This window comes from Heptranchias perlo, chromosome 3, assembly GCF_035084215.1.
Source record: "Heptranchias perlo isolate sHepPer1 chromosome 3, sHepPer1.hap1, whole genome shotgun sequence".
Taxonomy (NCBI): domain Eukaryota; kingdom Metazoa; phylum Chordata; class Chondrichthyes; order Hexanchiformes; family Hexanchidae; genus Heptranchias; species Heptranchias perlo.
In genome coordinates this window covers 91,401,888-91,421,423 of record NC_090327.1, presented here as the reverse complement: position 1 = coordinate 91,421,423, position 19,536 = coordinate 91,401,888, and the positions used below count along the sequence as shown (strand labels likewise).

At 42.3% G+C, this 19,536-nt stretch overlaps 1 protein-coding gene across 1 annotated transcript in view; it reads left to right on the top strand.

Annotated features, from left to right (window-relative positions):
- Positions 1 to 19,536, top strand: part of csmd3b (CUB and Sushi multiple domains 3b) — a 1,733,930-nt gene that overhangs the window by 817,109 nt on the left and 897,285 nt on the right. The window contains exon 5 of the mRNA XM_067976258.1: positions 14,644 to 14,851. Within this exon, the coding sequence (XP_067832359.1) occupies positions 14,644 to 14,851 (208 nt within the window). The remainder of the gene's footprint in view (positions 1 to 14,643; positions 14,852 to 19,536) is intronic.

The window sequence follows — 19,536 nt, the reverse complement described above, 5'->3', positions numbered from 1 at the left end:
ACCGGAATCTACTTTTATATTGAAAGTTCAAGAAATTGATTGCCAGGTTCATTTTTTTTTAAATGCTCCTTTGAATTGTAATTTTCAGTTCTGCATTTCATCTATTTTGTCTTATTTTCATTGAGTAATTGCACATTTCATTTGAGCCAGAAGGTCTTTGAAAGGTATTGAAATCTTTAATTTTTAAAAAAAATAACAAGCTTGTACAGAAGGGCCATTAAAGGGTTTTCTCTGGAGCTAGTTTTAGTTTGAACTGGAGAAGAGCTGATAAACATTGGTGAAAGTGACTCTTTGGTGTTTTATGGATGTTTATTTGTCCCTGCGTTAACACAATCTCATTGCTTGAGCTTCAGGTATTTTGCTAAAACCTCTTTCTTTGCAATGTCTTTGGTTCAGAGATCATTGTTAGTTGTATTCTGAAAGGAAACAAATTCTTTCGGAGCTCAAAATTATTTTCAGAGTCATTTAAATGTAAAAGTCTGATTCAGTAAATGCTTTATGAAGTCATTATCAGACCATTGCCAGGCTTCCAGCACCATTATTATTTAAGTCGAAGTGACAACGGCATAAAAACTGGCTTAAGTGCATGAAAGTCGTGATCGCCATTGATTTTAATGGAGGTGGAGCTATGATAATTCCCTTCCAACTGTTTTTGGAGAGGGTAACGGCGGAGTGGTGCAAAAGTCCCAGGAAAATATGGAGTGGCATAATTAATGGCATAAGTCACTTACTCCATAATTCCCTCTTTCTTTTGCGCCGTTAAAGGGTTCCTATGTCGTAGATGCAATGGCGCAAGTCCCATGGAAAATCCGGGCCAACATCTTCCTGTATGATGTCACTTTGTGGCGTTAAATATTAGCCACAGCTTTTAAAAAAAAAAGTATGGAATATTGCAATTTTGTTTTTCCAAGTAATAAATACTCTCCTTGATTTTCTGATCAATGAAATTCATGTCTGAAAGCTTAATGCCTTGTGTTACATTCCACTGTGTGCTATTTTTAGTTGGATATTAAACTGTTTATGTTAAATGGATTAATGACTCCCTAAAAGTTGCGCGCATATGAATGTAGTACAAGCACATTAAGCATTCATACGTGAACTTTGCTGATCTGAAAATATGCCGTTGCATGTGTAACTTCAGAATTCATTATTTTTAAAATTGTATGCCAAACTCTGTACTAAAGAATTAGTCACCCTGTCAGTTTAATGCAGAATTCTCCTGAGGTGAGCAAATACTGTTTCTCTTTGCATTAGGACACCCACCAGTATGTTCGTTCTGCCTTCTGCAGATACTCTGCACTTAACTTTCATTCCCTTGCTCATCAATGATTTTCTTTTATGTACTTTTTAACCGTTATTTTATATTTATTATACTTGGAGAGCTTATGTCACTGAGTTACTTGTCACAATAATAGCTAAAGTTCTTTGAGGACATAACGTACAGGGTGGATAAAGGGGAACCAGTGGACGTAGTGTATTTAGACTTCCAAAAGGCATTCGACAAGGTGCCACATAAAAGATTATTGCTCAAGATAAAGAATCACTGGATTGGGGGTAATATTCTGGCATGGGTGGAGGATTGGTTATCTAACAAGAAGCAGAGAGTTGGGATAAATGGTTCATTCTCGGACTGGCAACCAGTAGCCAGTGGTGTTCCGCAGAGGTCGGTGCTGGGTCCCCAACTCTTTACAATCTATATTAACGATTTGGAGGAGGGGACGGAGTGTAACATATCAAAGTTTGCAGATGATACAAAGATGGGAGGGAAAGTAGAGAGTGAGGAGGACATAAAAAACCTACAAGGGGATATAGACAGGCTGGGTGAGTGGGCGGAGATTTGGCAGATGCAATACAATATTGGAAAATGTGAGGTTATGTACTTTGGCAGGAAAAATCGGAGAGCAAGTTATTATCTTAATGGCGAGAAACTGGAAAGTACTGCAGTACAAAGGGATCTGGGGGTCCTAGTGCAAGAAAATCAAAAGGTTAGTATGCAGGTGCAGCAGGTGATCAAGAAGGTGATCAGTGCAGTTTTTAAAGTCATTTTCAGTGATTTAAAATCAGGTTACACATGGATGGAGGACTCGACACGTAATTTTTTTTTTTAAAATGCTTATTTTTTGTGCTAAACCTATTTTCAGCTGTATTAATAAAACTGCACCTGGTTACTATTCTTAAATACATCAATGAATATTTTTTAATGCAAAGAAAAACAAACAATTACATTCCAATACACTGTCCGATTGCTCTGGTTCATGGAAGATTTTAAGTTTGTGATTATGCAAATGTATTTTAGCGGCAACTTGAACTGTCGCCTGACCAGCGCAATTTTGGGCGTATTTGGGCGCAATTTGCCGATTTCACCCCAAGCGGAAACTCTACCCCTATATAAATACAAGTTGTTGCCAGAGACTCTAAAGAAGATATACAAGCTAAGCTTTATCTGAATATTTGGTAAGTTGTGGAAAACATGCAGATGATTCCTGGTAATTAGATGGTAAAAGTATCATGGCACCAGTTTCCAAGGAATGTAAGAAACGGGACCCTGGAAATTTTAGATCAGTTATCTTGACATCTGTACTACATAAAAACGTATATGAGAACATAAAAATGGGACAGATTTGAGGAACATTTATCAAAATAATAATTGAAAGCCAACATGAATTTATGAACAGGAGATCATGGCTTGAAATTTAGTAGATTTTTTATGAGGGTATGGCTGTCTGGCTGATCTTGCCTTTCATCAACAGTAATGGGAGGGTTTGTGAAATTAGGAGACCTGCATAAAAGTGCAGTAAAAATTGGATTACTGAAGGATAACTGGGTTATTATAAAATAATATTCAATGTGTGATCAAGAGTGATTATTGGAACAGACGACAGACTACTTTTCACAATCTACACAAGTGATTTAGACTAGGGGATTAAAAGCAAAATTTCTCTGTTTGCTAATGATAGCATTGGGTCGAGTGACAAATTAGGTGGCAGAAACTGATTTTATCCAAAATAGAGAAGCTCAACAGTTTGGAGTTATAAATGACAAAGTTTAACATGGACAGAGGCAGACAAATGTGCACAGATGACCATGGCATTGATGTGAATTAAAAGATGAATATTCAAACTTTATTGAAAGTAGACAAGAAGGAGGAGGATTTGGAACTAGTTTTAGACCTTTCTTCAAAAATGACTTTGTGTGTAGTTAATAATGCAAATAACATTTTAGATTATCCTCTCAGAAGTACAAAGTCCAATTCCAGAGATATGGGGCTCGATTTTCACACCCCCAAGCGGGTGTGTTCATGGCGGGGGGGGGGGGGGGGCTGCGAAAATCGGGGATTCCCGGGGCTGGTCCGGAGCCCGGCTCCAACCCGCCCATTTCCGGGTTCCCCAGTGACGCGCTGACATGCGTGCGCAGTCCCCGCATGTGGGACTCCCGCCGGCAATTAAAGCCGGTGGGGTGTCACTTGAAGTAATTAACCAGGTACTTCAGGTCATTTACAGACCTGATTGACCTGATATTTTAGGAGGGGTGGATTTTCAGATCAACTAGGACTGTTTCCCCGTACTGGGGGAAACACTCCCAGTTGAAATGGACATGCTGCAGCCTGTGGCAGCTGCAAAGGTCCATTTGACAGGTCGGGGGGGGAGACCCTCACTCATTGCAGGAGGCCACTCTGTCACTTTGGACAAAGTTTGGCCTCCACCACCCTCCTCCTAACAATAAAATTCACTAACTTGCACACTTACCCCGGTGTCCAGACACATTTCCCTACTTTGTGGACCCTCTCAAATGTACATCTTCCGGATGGGGGCCGCCGTAGCTGCAGTCATGACCTCCTCGGAGGACGAACAGCATCACCAGCCTCGCTGGCCACGCCGTCCACCTCTGACACGTGGAGCCCCACAACACAGTGCTTTGACACATCCAACTGCACAGCAGGAGGGAGGGCAATGGCAGAGGGTCTACAGACTGAGGCTCAGCTTCCTGGACCTCTCTGAGGAGCAGTGCACACGGAGGCTCAGAGTCACTCGACATGTAGTTGTGGACATCTGCAGCCTCCTTCATGCCGAGCTGCTCCCAGCTGGCCCGAGCACCATCTTCTTACCTGTCGCTGTCAAAGTCACTACTGCCCTCAACAACTTCTCCTCCGCATCCTTCCAGGGTGCCACCGGGGACATCACCAGTGTCTCTCAGTCATCTGCACAAAAGAGCCCTGCAAATACACCTACACCCACTCTGCAGTGACACAATGGGTGTCATCAGTTGTGGGTCTTCATAGTGATCCTCAGGAAAGGGCATTATTGCACAAACCAGACAAGATTCGCAAAGACGTGGCAGTAGTGGTGACAATATAATATGTTATGCGAGTTGATCAGAAATTAAATATAAGTAAAAACCATGACAAACCCTCAAACACCCTTGTGCATCCCCTTCATGCTCACAACATGTTTGCCTTACGCTTCCTACTGCACACATGTGATGCATGCCCTGTGGCTGCAGCACAGGTAGTGGCAGGTTGAGTGAGGCTGACCGAGAAAGAGATGCATGAGTGGGTGAGTATGAGATAGAGCCATGAGATTGTATGAGGATTGGGTTGAGTGGTAGTGGTGGGATGAGTACTGGCGAGGTGAGTATGTGCAGGTAAGATGAGGATGAGCTTTGAGTGGGTGTGAGGAATGATGTGATAGAGTAGTGTTGGCAGTGCAGAAGGAGATGTGGGGTGGGGGCGGTGATGTGGCAGACGGAGTGTAGGGGAATGAGTAAGTGTACTCACTTTGGCTGACCTACATAGGTCATTGAAGCGCCTCCTGCACTGTATGCAGTTGCGCGATATGTTGGTGGTGCAGGTGACCTCCTCTGCCACCTCGAGCCAGGCCTTCTTGGTGGCAGAGACAGGCCACTCCCTCCCGCCTGTCGGGGGGATGATCTCTGTCCTCCCCCTCCTCCTCACCCCATCCAATAAGAGCTAGAGTGAGGCATCATTAAACTGGGAGCAGCCTTCCCCCTGGGCTGCTCCATGCTGTAATTTTGCCTATTTTCTGCAGCATCAGTCAGTGGAGAACTGCCCCTTTAAATAGGGCTCCTCCAGCTGACAGCCTGTGCTGCGCATGCGCAGTCCACCCGCTGCGCAGCTTTCCAGCGCCAAACCCAGAAGCACAGGTAAGTGGCATCAATTAGCCTGTGATTGCGTGTGGAGCACCCCAATTTCACTGTGCGTGTTACCCACGCGCCCAGTCGACCCCCCGCTGTGAACCCGCCACCCTCCTAATATCGGGCCCATGGTATTAACTATATTTAATACTCTGGTGTTGCCATACTTGGAATATCACACTCATTTTTGGTCACTGTAACTTCAATAAAACATTGATACACTAAAAAGAAAGTAGATGAGAGCTCTAAAACAATGATGATGAACTATTTGAATTAAGTTTTGCTCTTTAATTGATGAGTGAGTAGGAGATATAATTCAGGCTCTTAAATTAAGGTAAGTGAACAAAGAAAAGGCCTGTAAATTATTTGAACTGAATCTGTAACACAGGACAAAAGCAGAAGCTTCCAAAATTGAGGCACTTGCTAATTAAGAGTATGGAAAGGATTTATTGCCATGGAGAGCAATAAATATCAACAACAAGCTGCTTTTTAATTTAGTACAGATTATTTTGAGAGAGCTGGACAGATGTTAATAGACTGTATTTGAAGAGTGAGAGAATCAAAAAATAACAGGAAGTTTAATAGACCAAAAAACATTTTTAAGTTCTCATAGATTTTAATCTCTCATATTCTTTTAATGTTTGAAAATTGCTCACGTCAATAAAAGGCTAGCGAATTACTTGTAAATTTTTGACCTGGATCAATACAGGCTTTTGTTCTCTTTTTGCTAACATTGCAACAAAATGGGAATTTCAGGACTTTACACTCTCAGTAAAATGAACATTTTAAAATATTTTTAACGTGAAAATGAACCTCAAAAATATTCTAAAGTTCATGCTCCAACCTTATTCAAAATCATTTGGAAAAACAAACTACTGTTATTGGATGAGGAAAGACCTGCTTCAAAATTGTTTGCAAAGATTATCTAATAAATCTTGGTGCATGCTGGGAGATTCGCTACATGGCGTAAATTCAGACTGCAGCATGCTAGGAATTATAGCCACAGGTATAGTTAATTCTCTTCAGCTGACAGTCTTCCCACAGTTATAATTCTATCAGCCTAAACACTTGCTTTTCAAAGAAATTGAGGTAAAATGTTCATGTAAACATTGAAAGATACAGAAGACAATTTGGTAGCTAAGTTTGATTATGTTATTGTGAAAGATGTCATGTTATATGTTTTATGTTACAATCTTTATTTTCAACATTTTTACCTTTGTGTCGTTGGCTGATTAAAGAATAAATAGGGAAAAAAATATTTTGGCCAACTTGATTGGTTTGTCTTTCTTGGTTGCAGTTGCTCACTGGCCAAGTTTTTCTGAACTTCATGATTGGTAGTTTTAAGTCCTGCTTGCTATTTGCTGGTTTGTGCTCACTCAATTGCAATGTTTCACTGTCTTATGAATACAAAATTTGAGGCAATCGCCTGGCAGACATTTGCATTTGAAAAGTGACATCTGGGGCTCAATTTTAAAATCAAATTGCGGGTGCGTTGAGGGCGGGTGGGCTGCGAAAATGGCAAAAATTCTGACACCGCGGTTTCGGAAGCCAGCTCCAACCCGCCGACTTCCGGGGTTGCCACGGACGTGCCTATGTGCGCTCGGGCTTCACGAATCCGGAAGTCCCGCCGACAATTAAAGCCGGCGGGAAGATAGTTAAAGAACCAAATTTACCTCATTGAGGTAAGGTAACTTATTTCTGACATAGCAGATAGTTAAAACAATTTTAAACTTACCTGGGCAGCTTTCCCATGGCTTCCGATTCATGCCTGGTGAAACCAGGCAGGAAGGGCCGGATCAGGCAAAAATGAACAAAATAAATTAAATAAGAAACCATTGCACAAAGTTAAAAAAACAAAATAAACCTATCTTTCCACCCTGCTCCGATGGTCGATGTCTCCCTCTCTGATGTCCCTCTCAGCCCCAATGTCTCCCTCTCCGATGTTGCTCTCAGCCTCCAACCTCCCCCTCTCCCCCTCCCCCGATCTTCCACGCTCCCCCCCCCGATCTTGCATGCTCCCCCCCCGATCTTGCACGCTCCCCCCCCCCCCCCCGATCTTCCACGCTCCCCCCCCCCCCGATCTTCCACGCTCCCCCCCCCCCCGATCTTCCACGCTCCCCCCCGATCTTCCACGCTCCCCCCCCAATCTTGCACGCTCCCCCCCCCGATCTACCACGCTCCCCCTCCGATCTTCCACGCTCCCCCTGATCTTCCACGCTCCCCCCGCGATCTTGCACGCTCCCCCCCCCCGATCTTCCACGCTCCCCCTCCGATCTTCCACGCTCCCCCTGATCTTCCACTCTCCCCCCCCCGATCTTCCACGCTCCCCCCCCGATCTTCCACGCTCCCCCCCCGATCTTCCAGGCTCCCCCCCGATCTTCCACGCTCCCCCCCGATCTTCCACGCTCCCCCCCGATCTTCCACGCTCCCCCCCCGATCTTCCACGCTCCCCCCCCGATCTTCCACGCTCCCCCCGATCTTCCACGCTCCCCCGATCTTCCACGCTCCCCCCCCGATCTTCCACGCTCCCCCCGATCTTCCACGCTCCCCCCGATCTTCCACGCTCCCCCCCGATCTTCCACGCTCCCCCCCCCGATCTTCCACGCTCCCCCCCCCGATCTTCCACGCTCCCCCCCCCGATCTTCCACGCTCCCCCCGATCTTCCACGCTCCCCCCGATCTTCCACGCTCCCCCCCCGATCTTCCACGCTCCCCCCCCGATCTTCCACGCTCCCCCCCCGATCTTCCACGCTCCCCCCCCGATCTTCCACGCTCCCCCCCGATCTTCCACGCTCCCCCCCCGATCTTCCACGCTCCCCCTCCGATCTTCCACGCTCCCCCCTCCGATCTTCCACGCTCCCCCCCCCGATCTTCCACGCTCCCCCCCCGATCTTCCACGCTCCCCCCCCGATCTTCCACGCTCCCCCCCCGATCTTCCACACTCCCCCCTCTCTGTTCCAGTGCCAGATGACGCCTCTCCCTCTCTTTCTCTCCCCACTCCCCCCCACCGCCCGGCGTAGCAGCTCCTGTCGGCAGCCAGCCAGTCAATTAGGCTGCCAACCCGCTGCCATTTCAAAATTGAGCCCATGAAGTATGACACAGGCAGTGTGATGAACAAACAGGAAGTGTGCACATACGTACTATTTTATTATTAGCTGGTTAGATTCTTATTTTAACATCTTAAGATGTAGAGAGTGAGAATTTTCCAAGCGAATTTTTTCTCTTGATGTGGCCATCTGATGTCCCATTTGGAAAGTCTACTTTGTATGAAAGGTTCTACAGAAGGGTAGTAAATAGAGGTAAACCAGTGGTTGGCCACATTTTCCTGGGTCCACTTCACTTGTCCCCCTCCTTACTGTGTACTTTCAGCTATTTAATAGATTATCATTAACATACTGTAATTCACAATCTCCTCTAAAATTATAGAAAGTGAAGCAGTGTTGCAGCAGAGGATCAGTAGTAGTTATCCCTTTAAAAAAAACAAAGTGACATTTGGAGATGTAGATTCTGAAAAATGTTACTTAATCTGAAAAAAGAAAGACAATTGAAGAGATGAGTAAGACCATTAGCTTGTAAGTAAGTTGCCATCAACAACAATTATATTGAGATTTCCATAGCAGATTGAAGCTGCTTAGGAGCACTTTCAGAATAACACATGTAATCCAACTGTACATTTGAAAGACACATTTTAGTCTCTCTGTTGACCATGTAGATTCTGAGATTTAAGGTTCAATTCATGGACATTGACAAGTTTAATAATGACATAGCTTCCATGTTATACTCTTACAATTCCATCCAACATCAACTCAACCATTCTCCCTCCTATTAGAAACTTCTGTTGAACCTTTCTTCTTAATGATCTGAATGAGAGTCAAAGGTACGCAAAAGGAAGTTTAACAAAAATAGGCTTTGCCTGGAAGGAATAGATATGTGAAGCTGGTTCTTTGGGTTATTGCCCATCTTTGGTAAAGATAATGAGCTCCAGAGTAGAATTTGGGGGTGAATGAGTGGCTGAATAGATGGGTACATGTGTTTCTGGGAAGGAGATGAGGGCACATGGTGGGAAGCTGGATGGATGGCACTCATCTTTCAAGCAGAGACAGGCATGTGGAGCCTATGCCCTTTTAAATTGCTGAACATTTATAAGTTTTGCTGTATGTTACGAAATAACATGGTTATAATTTTAAGTGGGGGGGTTCTGAATCAGACCTCTATGAACGGTTTGAATGTTATAAATGCTTATTTTAAACTACAAATATTGGATGTAATTTGGAGAATTGAGCATCTACCTGACTCATATATTAGATTTACAAGTAGTGTTTACCAAATAAATTGGAATGTGCTTATAAATGTAGAAAATAAAGAACATAACCATAGATTGAAAAGGTGACCTTGTCTAAATCACCTCTTCTTGTCAAGACAAACTGAACCCTATCAAAATGAAGTACTATCGCTGACGAATGCGATCAAGTGGAACAAATAACCCTTTCAAAAAGTGGCTTTATTTTTCACAAAAAGCATTCCCTTTGGAGACAAATTTACCTTCAATTGGACCAAGATTTCAAATTTGTTTGTAAAATCCACTATCACATTGATTATCTAAAGTTTCTACTGAATTCCATCAGCAATTAATGCAAATGCAAAATTCTATTATAGACTCCATTCCATTATGACTTGTAATAAAAATGACACCTAATGTGAACTGAGGCACTGTCCATGAAGAACGGGTATATTTCATACTCTGATGGTGTGATCCATTCAATGTTTTAATAATAAAGATTTATTATCGGTTCCACTTGGAATTAGAATTTTGTTTATAGCTCATTATTTCAGTGGTTCTATCAATGATTTGGCAGCAATAGATGATCATCCTTCCTACTGAAGGTCAGATTATTGTTCAATGGAAGAGCAGAATTTCTACAGAATAAGCACTAGCATTGATATATTGCTTTTACATCACTAAGAATAACTATTGATGCCTTAGTCTAATGTGCTGTGGTAGTTTGATTTATATATGCATTTTATTTATCAATACTAATATGAATATCCACTTTTTTATGCAATAATATGCATTATATAAAGAAATTAAGTTTCAATCATAGTTCATTGCTATTTAAAGAAACTTCTAAATTACATCAATTGTAAAAATAACTAGATGATGAGAATAGAGCACTAATACATGACTTGTGCAGCTTAATTGAAGAATGATACATGAAAACTGAAAGGCAATGGTGAAAGAATGGGACTTTGTGTAGTACAGGGATATTTTGAATATTGAATATTGACTGTTGAATACAATGGAGCCTGCAACTATTTTCCAATAACCAATTTTGTGCAGCATGCATTCAATGGGTATAATTGGGTGACTGCACTACTTCTACACAAATAGGTTTGAGTTATAAAAAATAGTTAGTCTATAAAAATTATTTCAAGCAAGCAATGACTTTAATAGTACTGTACAAATAGAATATTAAAATATTCAACTTATAACCTTCATTGCCTGTTATTATTGGGTTGGTTCGAAACCGACTTGATCAATTAAAATTCACAAGACCTGAACCACTACAGCTGTCTCTTTAAATGAAAGGGTTTCTTTTGTCAATTATGCATGATAGTTCCTGCTTGTAATCTCTGTACCCACTCTGTATTTGGAATCACTCATTCCAATCTGGAAAGTACTACATTTCTAAAAGGGTTTAATAGAAAAGTCACCAACCGTTTGTTGGTTCTGCTTGTACATAAACATAACTTGTGTGGATAGAATAAGGGGTAGATTTTTCGTCTAGGTCTGTTTTCGGTTCTTGCTCCTCCTGGCTCCACATTAAAAGTAAAAAAAAAATTACTTACATTTTCAGTGGTGGCAGCTTGCGAGGCCACAGGGCAGCTTTCTCCACTCAGGGCAGCCCAATTTGGCACAGCAGTCCTTCAACAGACTTAAGCCACCCTAATTAACACATTCAAGGAAAGCAGAAAGTGCCTCCAAAGAAGGTGGGCAGTTTGTTTAAATAGAAGGCTGAGTGGGACCTGGGTATCTCCCCTCCCCCAGTGACAGGCAAGTGCTGGATTTTCCAGCTGCATGGAACAAGTGGGCATCAGAGATGCACTCATAGTTGTGTTTGTGCCGCCTGTTACAGACATATTCGGTGCTCTCCCATTGACCCCTTAAACTGCAACAGGACCAACGTCCGAAGCAATTTTGGCTCCAACGTATCTAGTGACTTTGAAATGCGTAAGTCATAAGCAAGTTTCTGCCGTGATTTGTTTTTAGTGAGGTCTGAAAGAACTTGTTGCTAATTTGTTCCCATCATTTTTCTGGGTATCACTGTGTCTGAAATAATGTCAAATAACGGGTAATAACCATAACATACCTTCATGTAGGCACATTATGCGAAAAATCTGGAATTAGCTTCTGCTGATCTAAAATAAAGGGGGCGACATTGGTCTTCAGCAGTAAGCAGGCGATCGTGAAATGGCAGCCCGTTTTACACCCTGCCCGATTTTCTTTCAGTGGAGGACAATCTAATCAAGGTTGTAAAATTTCACTTCTCATCCCATCCCATCTGCAGTGAAATATGTTCTAACTTTGCTGAGCTTAAAAATGTCTTGCAAGCATACATATCCCTCCATTTCCAGTTCAGCTTTCTTGCTCCATCTGATCTTTCGAGCCCTTTAGCAGTTCTTACTATCCCACTGATTAGTATCTTTTCTTCAGATAAGGTTTGTTGTTCATTTATTTGGATTCTTTTCCTCTGGTTAAATTTTCTATATTTCTTTTCATGAAAATGATTTAAATTAATTAGGGCAAACCAAAATTTTTTTTTTTATTCGTTCATGGGATGTGGGAGTCGCTGGCGAGGGCGGCATTTATTGCCCAGCCCTAATTGCCCTTGAGAAGGTGGTGGTGAGCCGCCTTCTTGAACCGCTGCAGTCCGTGTGGTGAAGGTTGTCCCCCTGTTAGGAAGGGAGTTCCAGGATTTTGACCCAGCGACGATGAAGGAAGTCGGGATGGTGTGTGACTTGGAGGGAAACGTGCAGGTGGTGTTGTTCCCATGTACCTCCTGCTCTTGTCCTTCTAGGTGGTAGAGGTCGTGGGTTTGGGAGGTGTTGTCGAAGAAGCCTTGGTGAGTTGCTGCAGTGCATCCTGTGGATGGTACACACTGCAGCTACTCTGCGCCGGTGGTGAAAGGAGTGAATGTTTAGGGTGGTGGATGGGATGCCACTCAAGCGGGCTGCTTTGTCCTGGATGGTGTCAAGCTTCTTGACTGTTGTTGGAGCTGCACTCATCTAGGCAAGTGGAGAGTATTCCATCACACTCCTGATTTGTGCCTTGTAGATGGTGGAAAGGCTTTGGGGAGTCAGGAGGTGAGTCACTCGCCACAGAATATCCAGCCTCTGACCTGCTCTTGTAGCCACAGTATTTATATGGCTGGTCCAGTTAAGTTTCTGGTCAATGGTGACCCCCAGGATGCTGATGATGGGGGATTCGGCAATGGTAATGCCGTTGAATGTCAAGGGGAGGTGGTTAGACTCTCTCTTGTTGGAGATGGTCATTTCCTGGCACTTGTTTGGCGCGAATGTCACTTGCCACTTATGAGCCCAAGCCTGGATGTTGTCCAGGTCTTGCTGCTTGCGGGCTCGGACTGCTTCATTATCTGAGGGGTTGCGAATGGAACTGAACACTGCAATCATCAGTGAACATCCCCATTTCTGACCTTATGATGGAGGTAAGGTCATTGATGAAGCAGCTGAAGATGGTTGGGCCTTGGACACTGCCCTGAGGAACTCCTGCAGCAATGCCCTGGGGCTGAGATGATTGGCCTCCAACAACCACTACCATCTTCCTTTGTGCTAGGTGTGACTCCAGCCACTGGAGAGTTTTCCCCCTGATTCCCATTGACTTCAATTTTACTAGGGCTCCTTGGTGCCACACTTGGTCAAATGCTGCCTTGATGTCAAGAGCAGTCACTCTCACCTCACCTCTGCAATTCAGCTCTTTTGTCCATGTTTGGACCAAGGCTGTAATGAGGTCTGGAGCCGAGTGGTCCTGGCGAAACCCAAACTGAGCATCGGTGAGCAGGTTATTGGTGAGGGTAAGTGCCGCCTGATAGCACTGTCAACGACACCTTCCATCACTTTGCTGATGATTGAGAGTAGGCTGATGGGGCGGTAATTGGCTGGATTGGATTTGTCCTGCTTTTTGTGGACAGGACATACCTGGTCTATTTTCCACATTGTCAGGTAGATGCCAGTGTTGTAGCTGTACTGGAACAGCTTGGCTAGAGCCGCAGCCAGTTCTGGAGCACAAGTCTATGCTATTTATTGTATCAATTGTATGGGTTCAATCTGCATTAGTTCAGGGTGGTGAGGTAATTTAAAAGATTTGGTATCCCTTAAAGTTTACACATTTATAGAATCTGCATCTTTATTGTTTAACTATTAGTTTTCTGGTATTTTCCTTTCGGCTGGTGATTTATCGTGAAGGAAAAAGAGAAAGGCTATGTAGTGAAATGTGAGCACATGAGAGAGTTAAAACAGTTTGATATATTTCCCCCTGAACTACTGTTTAACCCTTCTTGACGAGGATACAATTTGACCATGCGATAAAGAAGAACAGCTTGTTTGTTATAAATATGTATGTAGTGCAGTTTTCAGTTTCCCTTTATCAACACTGATGTTTAAAATAGGCAACATTAAGACCAGACAATGGCACTACCTGCTCATCCCAGAATACCACGGTTCCCTTCATGTGAGCAGTCAGCCATTAGTGCCAAGTGGAAACTAGCTTCAGGCAGCAGACCCCAGATGAACCCATTGAAAATCAGTTGGTAAACATACTGCCGACAGGAAAATCACATTCCGATTGCACAAAAGGTCTCAGTACAAATTGGAAGCATTTTTTTAATTGGGTGCTTGTAACTACTTCTGTGAGTTTTTGCAGATCACTATCAAGTTTTGCTTTGAAACTACCCCATTGTTCATTATGACCTTTTGCATTTGCTCTCCTGGCCGGCTTCCCATCTTCTACCCTCCATAAACTTAAGCTCATCCAAAACTCTGCTGCCTGTCTCTGAACTTACACCAAATCCCGTTCGCCCATCACCCCTGTGCTCAGTGACTGACATTGGCTCCAGGTCCACCATGGCCTCTATTTTAAAATTCTCGTCCTTGTGTTGAAATCCCTCCATGGCATTTGCCCCACCATTGGTGGCTGTGCCTTCAGCTGTCTGGATCCCAAGCTCTGGAAATCATCCCCTTAACCTATCTACCTCTCTCTCCCCCTTTAAGACACTCCTTAAAACCTACCTCTTTGACCAAGCTTTAGGTCAACTGTCCTGATGTTTCCTTCTTTGCCTCGAAGTCAATTTCTTCGTCTGATTACCCTCCTGTGAAGCGCTTTTGAGATATTTTACTACGTTAAAGGCTATATATAAGTGCATGTTGTTGTAGTATGACAGAACTATAAACTAACAAATGACTTTCTTTTCCCAACCAGTTGAAGATGGCTGTGGTGGAACCCTGCAAGGATCCAGTGGCATTATCTCCAGTCCGAACTTCCCTGGCGAGTATTATAATAATGCAGACTGCACCTGGACTATTGCTGCAGAGCCTGGAGATAGCATCTCACTCATTTTTACAGATTTTCAGCTCGAAGAAAAATACGATTATTTAGAAATTGAAGGGTCAGAGCCCCCATCGATATGGTAAGTAAATAAATTTTCTATTTCCAAAAAAAATGCCTTTTTTGAAAAAAAAAAGTCACCAATCTTCCAATAGTTATTTGTATATGTTTGAATTAAATGTATTTTGAAGGAAAGAATTGAAGCAATTTATATCTGCTGCAATTATTGAGTTTGATGTTCTCTGGAATGAACCAGAATTTTCTATGACTCAGAAAGGAGAACTTAGTTCCTACCAGGTTGCAGTGGGTCAGTGGACTGCAAAATAATAGTTAATCAGGAACAACAGAACTATATACTTCGATTGAAATGTTAAGTCACAGATGTAACATTTGAACCAGGTTTTAATTAGCTTGTCATGCTATTTTCTGGTTACATTAACTGATGTATATTAGCAGAATTATTGTCTAAGTACATTCCTTTCGTTGACATCTCTTCAGTACTGATGAATAGAAAGTATTCTTATTCTGCACAGTTGCTGCGGTTCATTGGTAATTACCTACTCCTGCATTTTATCAACAGTATGTGATGTATACACATACCAACATCGATTATAAAAGGTAACTTTGTTGTGATTGTGAGCAATATAATGTAGAGAAGAGACGTGATATAAGTCTTTAATCTTTAGGCCACAAGTTTTCCAAGGAATTTCCACCCTCCCTGAGTTGGCCATTTTTAAAATGTTTTCTGCTAACAAGATGCTGAGACAAACCATACTACAGTACTAAACCTGCACCAGATGTCAGGAGTAGTTCTGTTATTTTAATATTAACTTCACATTACTAAAATATTCTACTTTTCATAAATTTGGATACAATAGAACTAAAGCTATTTTGACACCATTTCCTCTATCTCCTATTTTCTCTTTCTTGCATACTTATTTTAACTTTTACATGTGTTGGCAAATTAGGGAAGCACTCTTATATTTAAATTAAACTGTGTACATAATTGGAAGCCATGATTGCAAACAATCAAACCTTGAGGAAGTAGAGGTCAGATTTTTTCCCCCTCAAAGGTATGGGAAGTAGAGACACCCAAAAAAGCAGTTAATTGTGCCAAAACTGCTGTAAGAAGAACAATATAGATATTTAGTTGAGAACAGGATGATGATGATGCAAGATCAGACATGAATGGATGATCAAACATTCTGCAGAACATTATGGATCTAGGTCTTATGAGACCCTTGAACTGCCTTTTGTGGAATGCAGTTGATCAGAATTGCATGATAGAGTTTAGAATCTTGGATTGATGCCAAGATTTGATTACTTTTGGAGATCAAAAAGAAACTTCACAGAATACTATTTCCTTGGAAGTTGTCCCTCCAGTGGTTAGATAAATTGGAGCAACTCTGTGATAGTGCAGATTTTACTTGCTCTTTTGGAAGAAGTGGGCTTCATGCACTGTAAGACTTGTTCTCATTACATATTTACTAATGTTCCAGTATAGCCTTACTTCTTGATTGTTTGACTAGTTTACTCACCATGAGATCATTTTTAAACCTAAAGATCAGATAACGTTCCAACATTTCTATCAAATCCCCTCTCCCCTTTCCCTCAGATTTTTTTTAAAACAAATATTGTTCCGTATATGTTCGTGAGGCTTATGCTTCCAGAGTGCTGCTTTGACATTGTGGAGAATAATATTGCTTCTGGATAAAGGAAATATGAAGACACACATGGTCAAAACGGTATTTTTATGAAGTAAACAGATGTCTTTGTGAGATGTCTCATGGCAGTGCAAACAATTTATTTGAATCACAATTCTTGAGAGCGTGCAATTAATTCATTCAAAATAAAGAAAGAAACCAAGTAATGTAAAAAAAAACTTCTGCAGCCAAGTTATTAAGTTCATAATGAAACTAGTATGTGTTGAAAAATGTTCAATGATTGGGTGGTCCAGTGGATTAGTGCCTCAGTGCTCTTTGGGTGTCTGTTTTCCACGATACTCAATATAGTGATTTTCAAAGTTAGCTGCACCTTCTAAGGGTGGTGACAAATACGGACTAGATGCTTTCTCAGAGAGAAGAAAATTGGAAATTGACTCAATTCTTGCATATATCCGAGCAGCTAATTTGAAAACTGCATAGCAAAAATGGCAAGACAGTTGTTTGCCAGACTTCTCGGTTAAGAAACAAAAACAACTTTCCTTTACATTGTGCTTTTATGAGAAATAAAATTTCAGTGCACTTCACAGAGGCGTAAGGGGAAAATAAGTTCAATGCTGATCCAAAGAAGGAGTGATGGTCAAAAGCTTGGTTAAAACTGGGACACTGGAAACGGTTCTGGGGGAGGTGGAACCAGTACAAACCGGACGGTCTGCACCTGGGCAGGGCCGGGACTGCTGTCCTAGGAGGAGTGTTTGCTAGTGCTGTTGGGGAGGGTTTAAACTAAAGTGGCAGGGGGTTGGGAACCTGAGCAGGGAGACAGAGGAAAGCATAACAGGAAGGGACAGAAGGTATGGAGTAATAGGTAAAGTGTTAAAAAAGGAAAAAGCAGGAACTAAGCGTCACAAAACAGATTTGAAAGTTCTTTATCTGAATGCACGTAGCATTCGTAACAAAATGGACGAGTTAACGGCACAAATAACTACGTATGGGTATGATCTTGTGGCCATTACAGAAACATGGCTGCAGGGTGACAACGACTGGGAATTAAATGTGCCAGGGTATTTAACAATCAGGAAGGACAGGCAGGAAGGAAGGGGAGGTGGGGTGGCTATGTTAATAAAGGAAGGAATCACTGTAATACAGATAAATGATATTGGGACAAAGCATCAAGATAATGAAACAGTTTGGGTAGAGATAAGGAATAATAAGGGGAAAAAAACACTAGTGGGCGTAGTATATAGGCCTCCTAATAGTTGCAACTCTGCTAGAAGAAGTATTAATCAGGAAATAGTCGGGGCATGTAATAAGGGAACAGCTATAATTATGGGGGATTTTAACTATCATATTAACTGGACAAATCAAATTGGGCAGAGCAGCCTTGAGGAAGAGTTCATTGAGTGCATCAGGGATGGATTTCTTGAGCAGTATGTAACTGATCCTACAAGGGGGAGGCAACCCTGGACCTGGTCCTGTGTAATGAGTCAGGATTAATTAATAATGTCCTAGTTAAGGATCCCCTTGGAACAAGCGACCACAACATGGTTGAATTCCATATCCAAATAAAGGGTGAGAAGGTTGATTCTCAAACAAGCGTACTGAGCTTGAATAAAGGAGACTATGATGGTATGAGAGCGGAATTGATTAAAGTGGACTGGGAAAATAGATTAAAGGGTAAGACGGTACATGAACAGTGGTGTTCATTTAGGGAGTTATTTTACAACTTTCAAAATAAATATATTCCACTGAGGAAAATAGCGTGTAAAAGAAATGACAGCCATCCGTGGCTAAGTAAAGAAATCAAGGATAGTATCTGAAAAAAACAAGGACATATAAGGTAGCCAAACTTAGTGGGAGGATAGAAGATTGGGAAGTCTTCAAAAGACAGCAAAAAGTAACGAAAGGATTGATTAAGAAAGGGAAGTTAGATTATGAAAAGAAATTAGCAAAAAATATAAAAACAGATAGCAAGAGTTTCTATAGTTATATAAAAAGAAAAAGGGTGGCCAAGGCAAACGTAGGTCCCTTAGAGGATGAGACCGGGAAATTAATGGTGGGAAACATGGAGATGGCAAAAATGCTGAACAAATATTTTGTTTCAGTCTTTACGGTAGAGGACACTAAGAATATCCCAACACTGGACAAACAGGGGGCTCTACGGGGAGAGGAGCTAAATACGATTAAAATCACTCAGGAGATGGTACTCAGTAAAATAATGGGACTCAAAGCGGATAAAGCCCCTGGACCTGATGGCTTACATCCTAGGGTCTTGAGGGAAGTGGCAGTAGGGATTGTGGATGCTTTGGTGATAGTTTTCCAAAATTCCCTGGACTCAGGAGAGGTCCCGGCAGATTGGAAAACTGCTAATGTAACACCGTTATTTAAAAAGGGTAGTAGGCAGAAGGCTGGAAATTATAGGCCAGTTAGCCTAACATCTGCGGTGGGTAAAATTTTGGAGTCTATTATGAAGGAGACAGTAACGGAACCTTTAGATAAGCATAATTTAATAGGACAAAGTCAGCATGGCTTTATGAAGGGGAAGTCATGTCTGACAAATTTGCTTGAGTTCTTTGAGGATATAACGTACAGGGTGGATAAAGGGGAACCAGTGGACATAGTGTATTTAGACTTCCAGAAGGCATTCGACAAGGTGCCACATAAAAGATTATTACTTAAGGTAAAAAATCACAGGATTGGGGGTAATATTCTGGCATTGGTGGAGGATTGGTTATCGAACAGGAGGCAGAGATTTGGGATAAATGGTTCATTCTCGGACTGGCAACCAGTAGCCAGTGGTGTTCCACAGGGGTCGGTGCTGGGTCCCCAACTCTTTACAATCTATATTAATGATTTGGAGGAGCGGACCGAGTGCAACATATCAAAATTTGCAGATGATACAAAGATGGGAGGGAAAGTAGAGAGTGAGGAGGACATAAAAAACCTGCAAGGGGATACAGACAGGCTGGGTGAGTGGGCGGAGATTTGGCAGATGCAATATAATATTGGAAAATGTGAGGTTATGCACTTTGGCAGGAAAAATCAGAGAGCAAGTTATTATCTTAATGGTGAGAGATTGGAAAGTACTGCAGTACAAAGGGATCTGGGG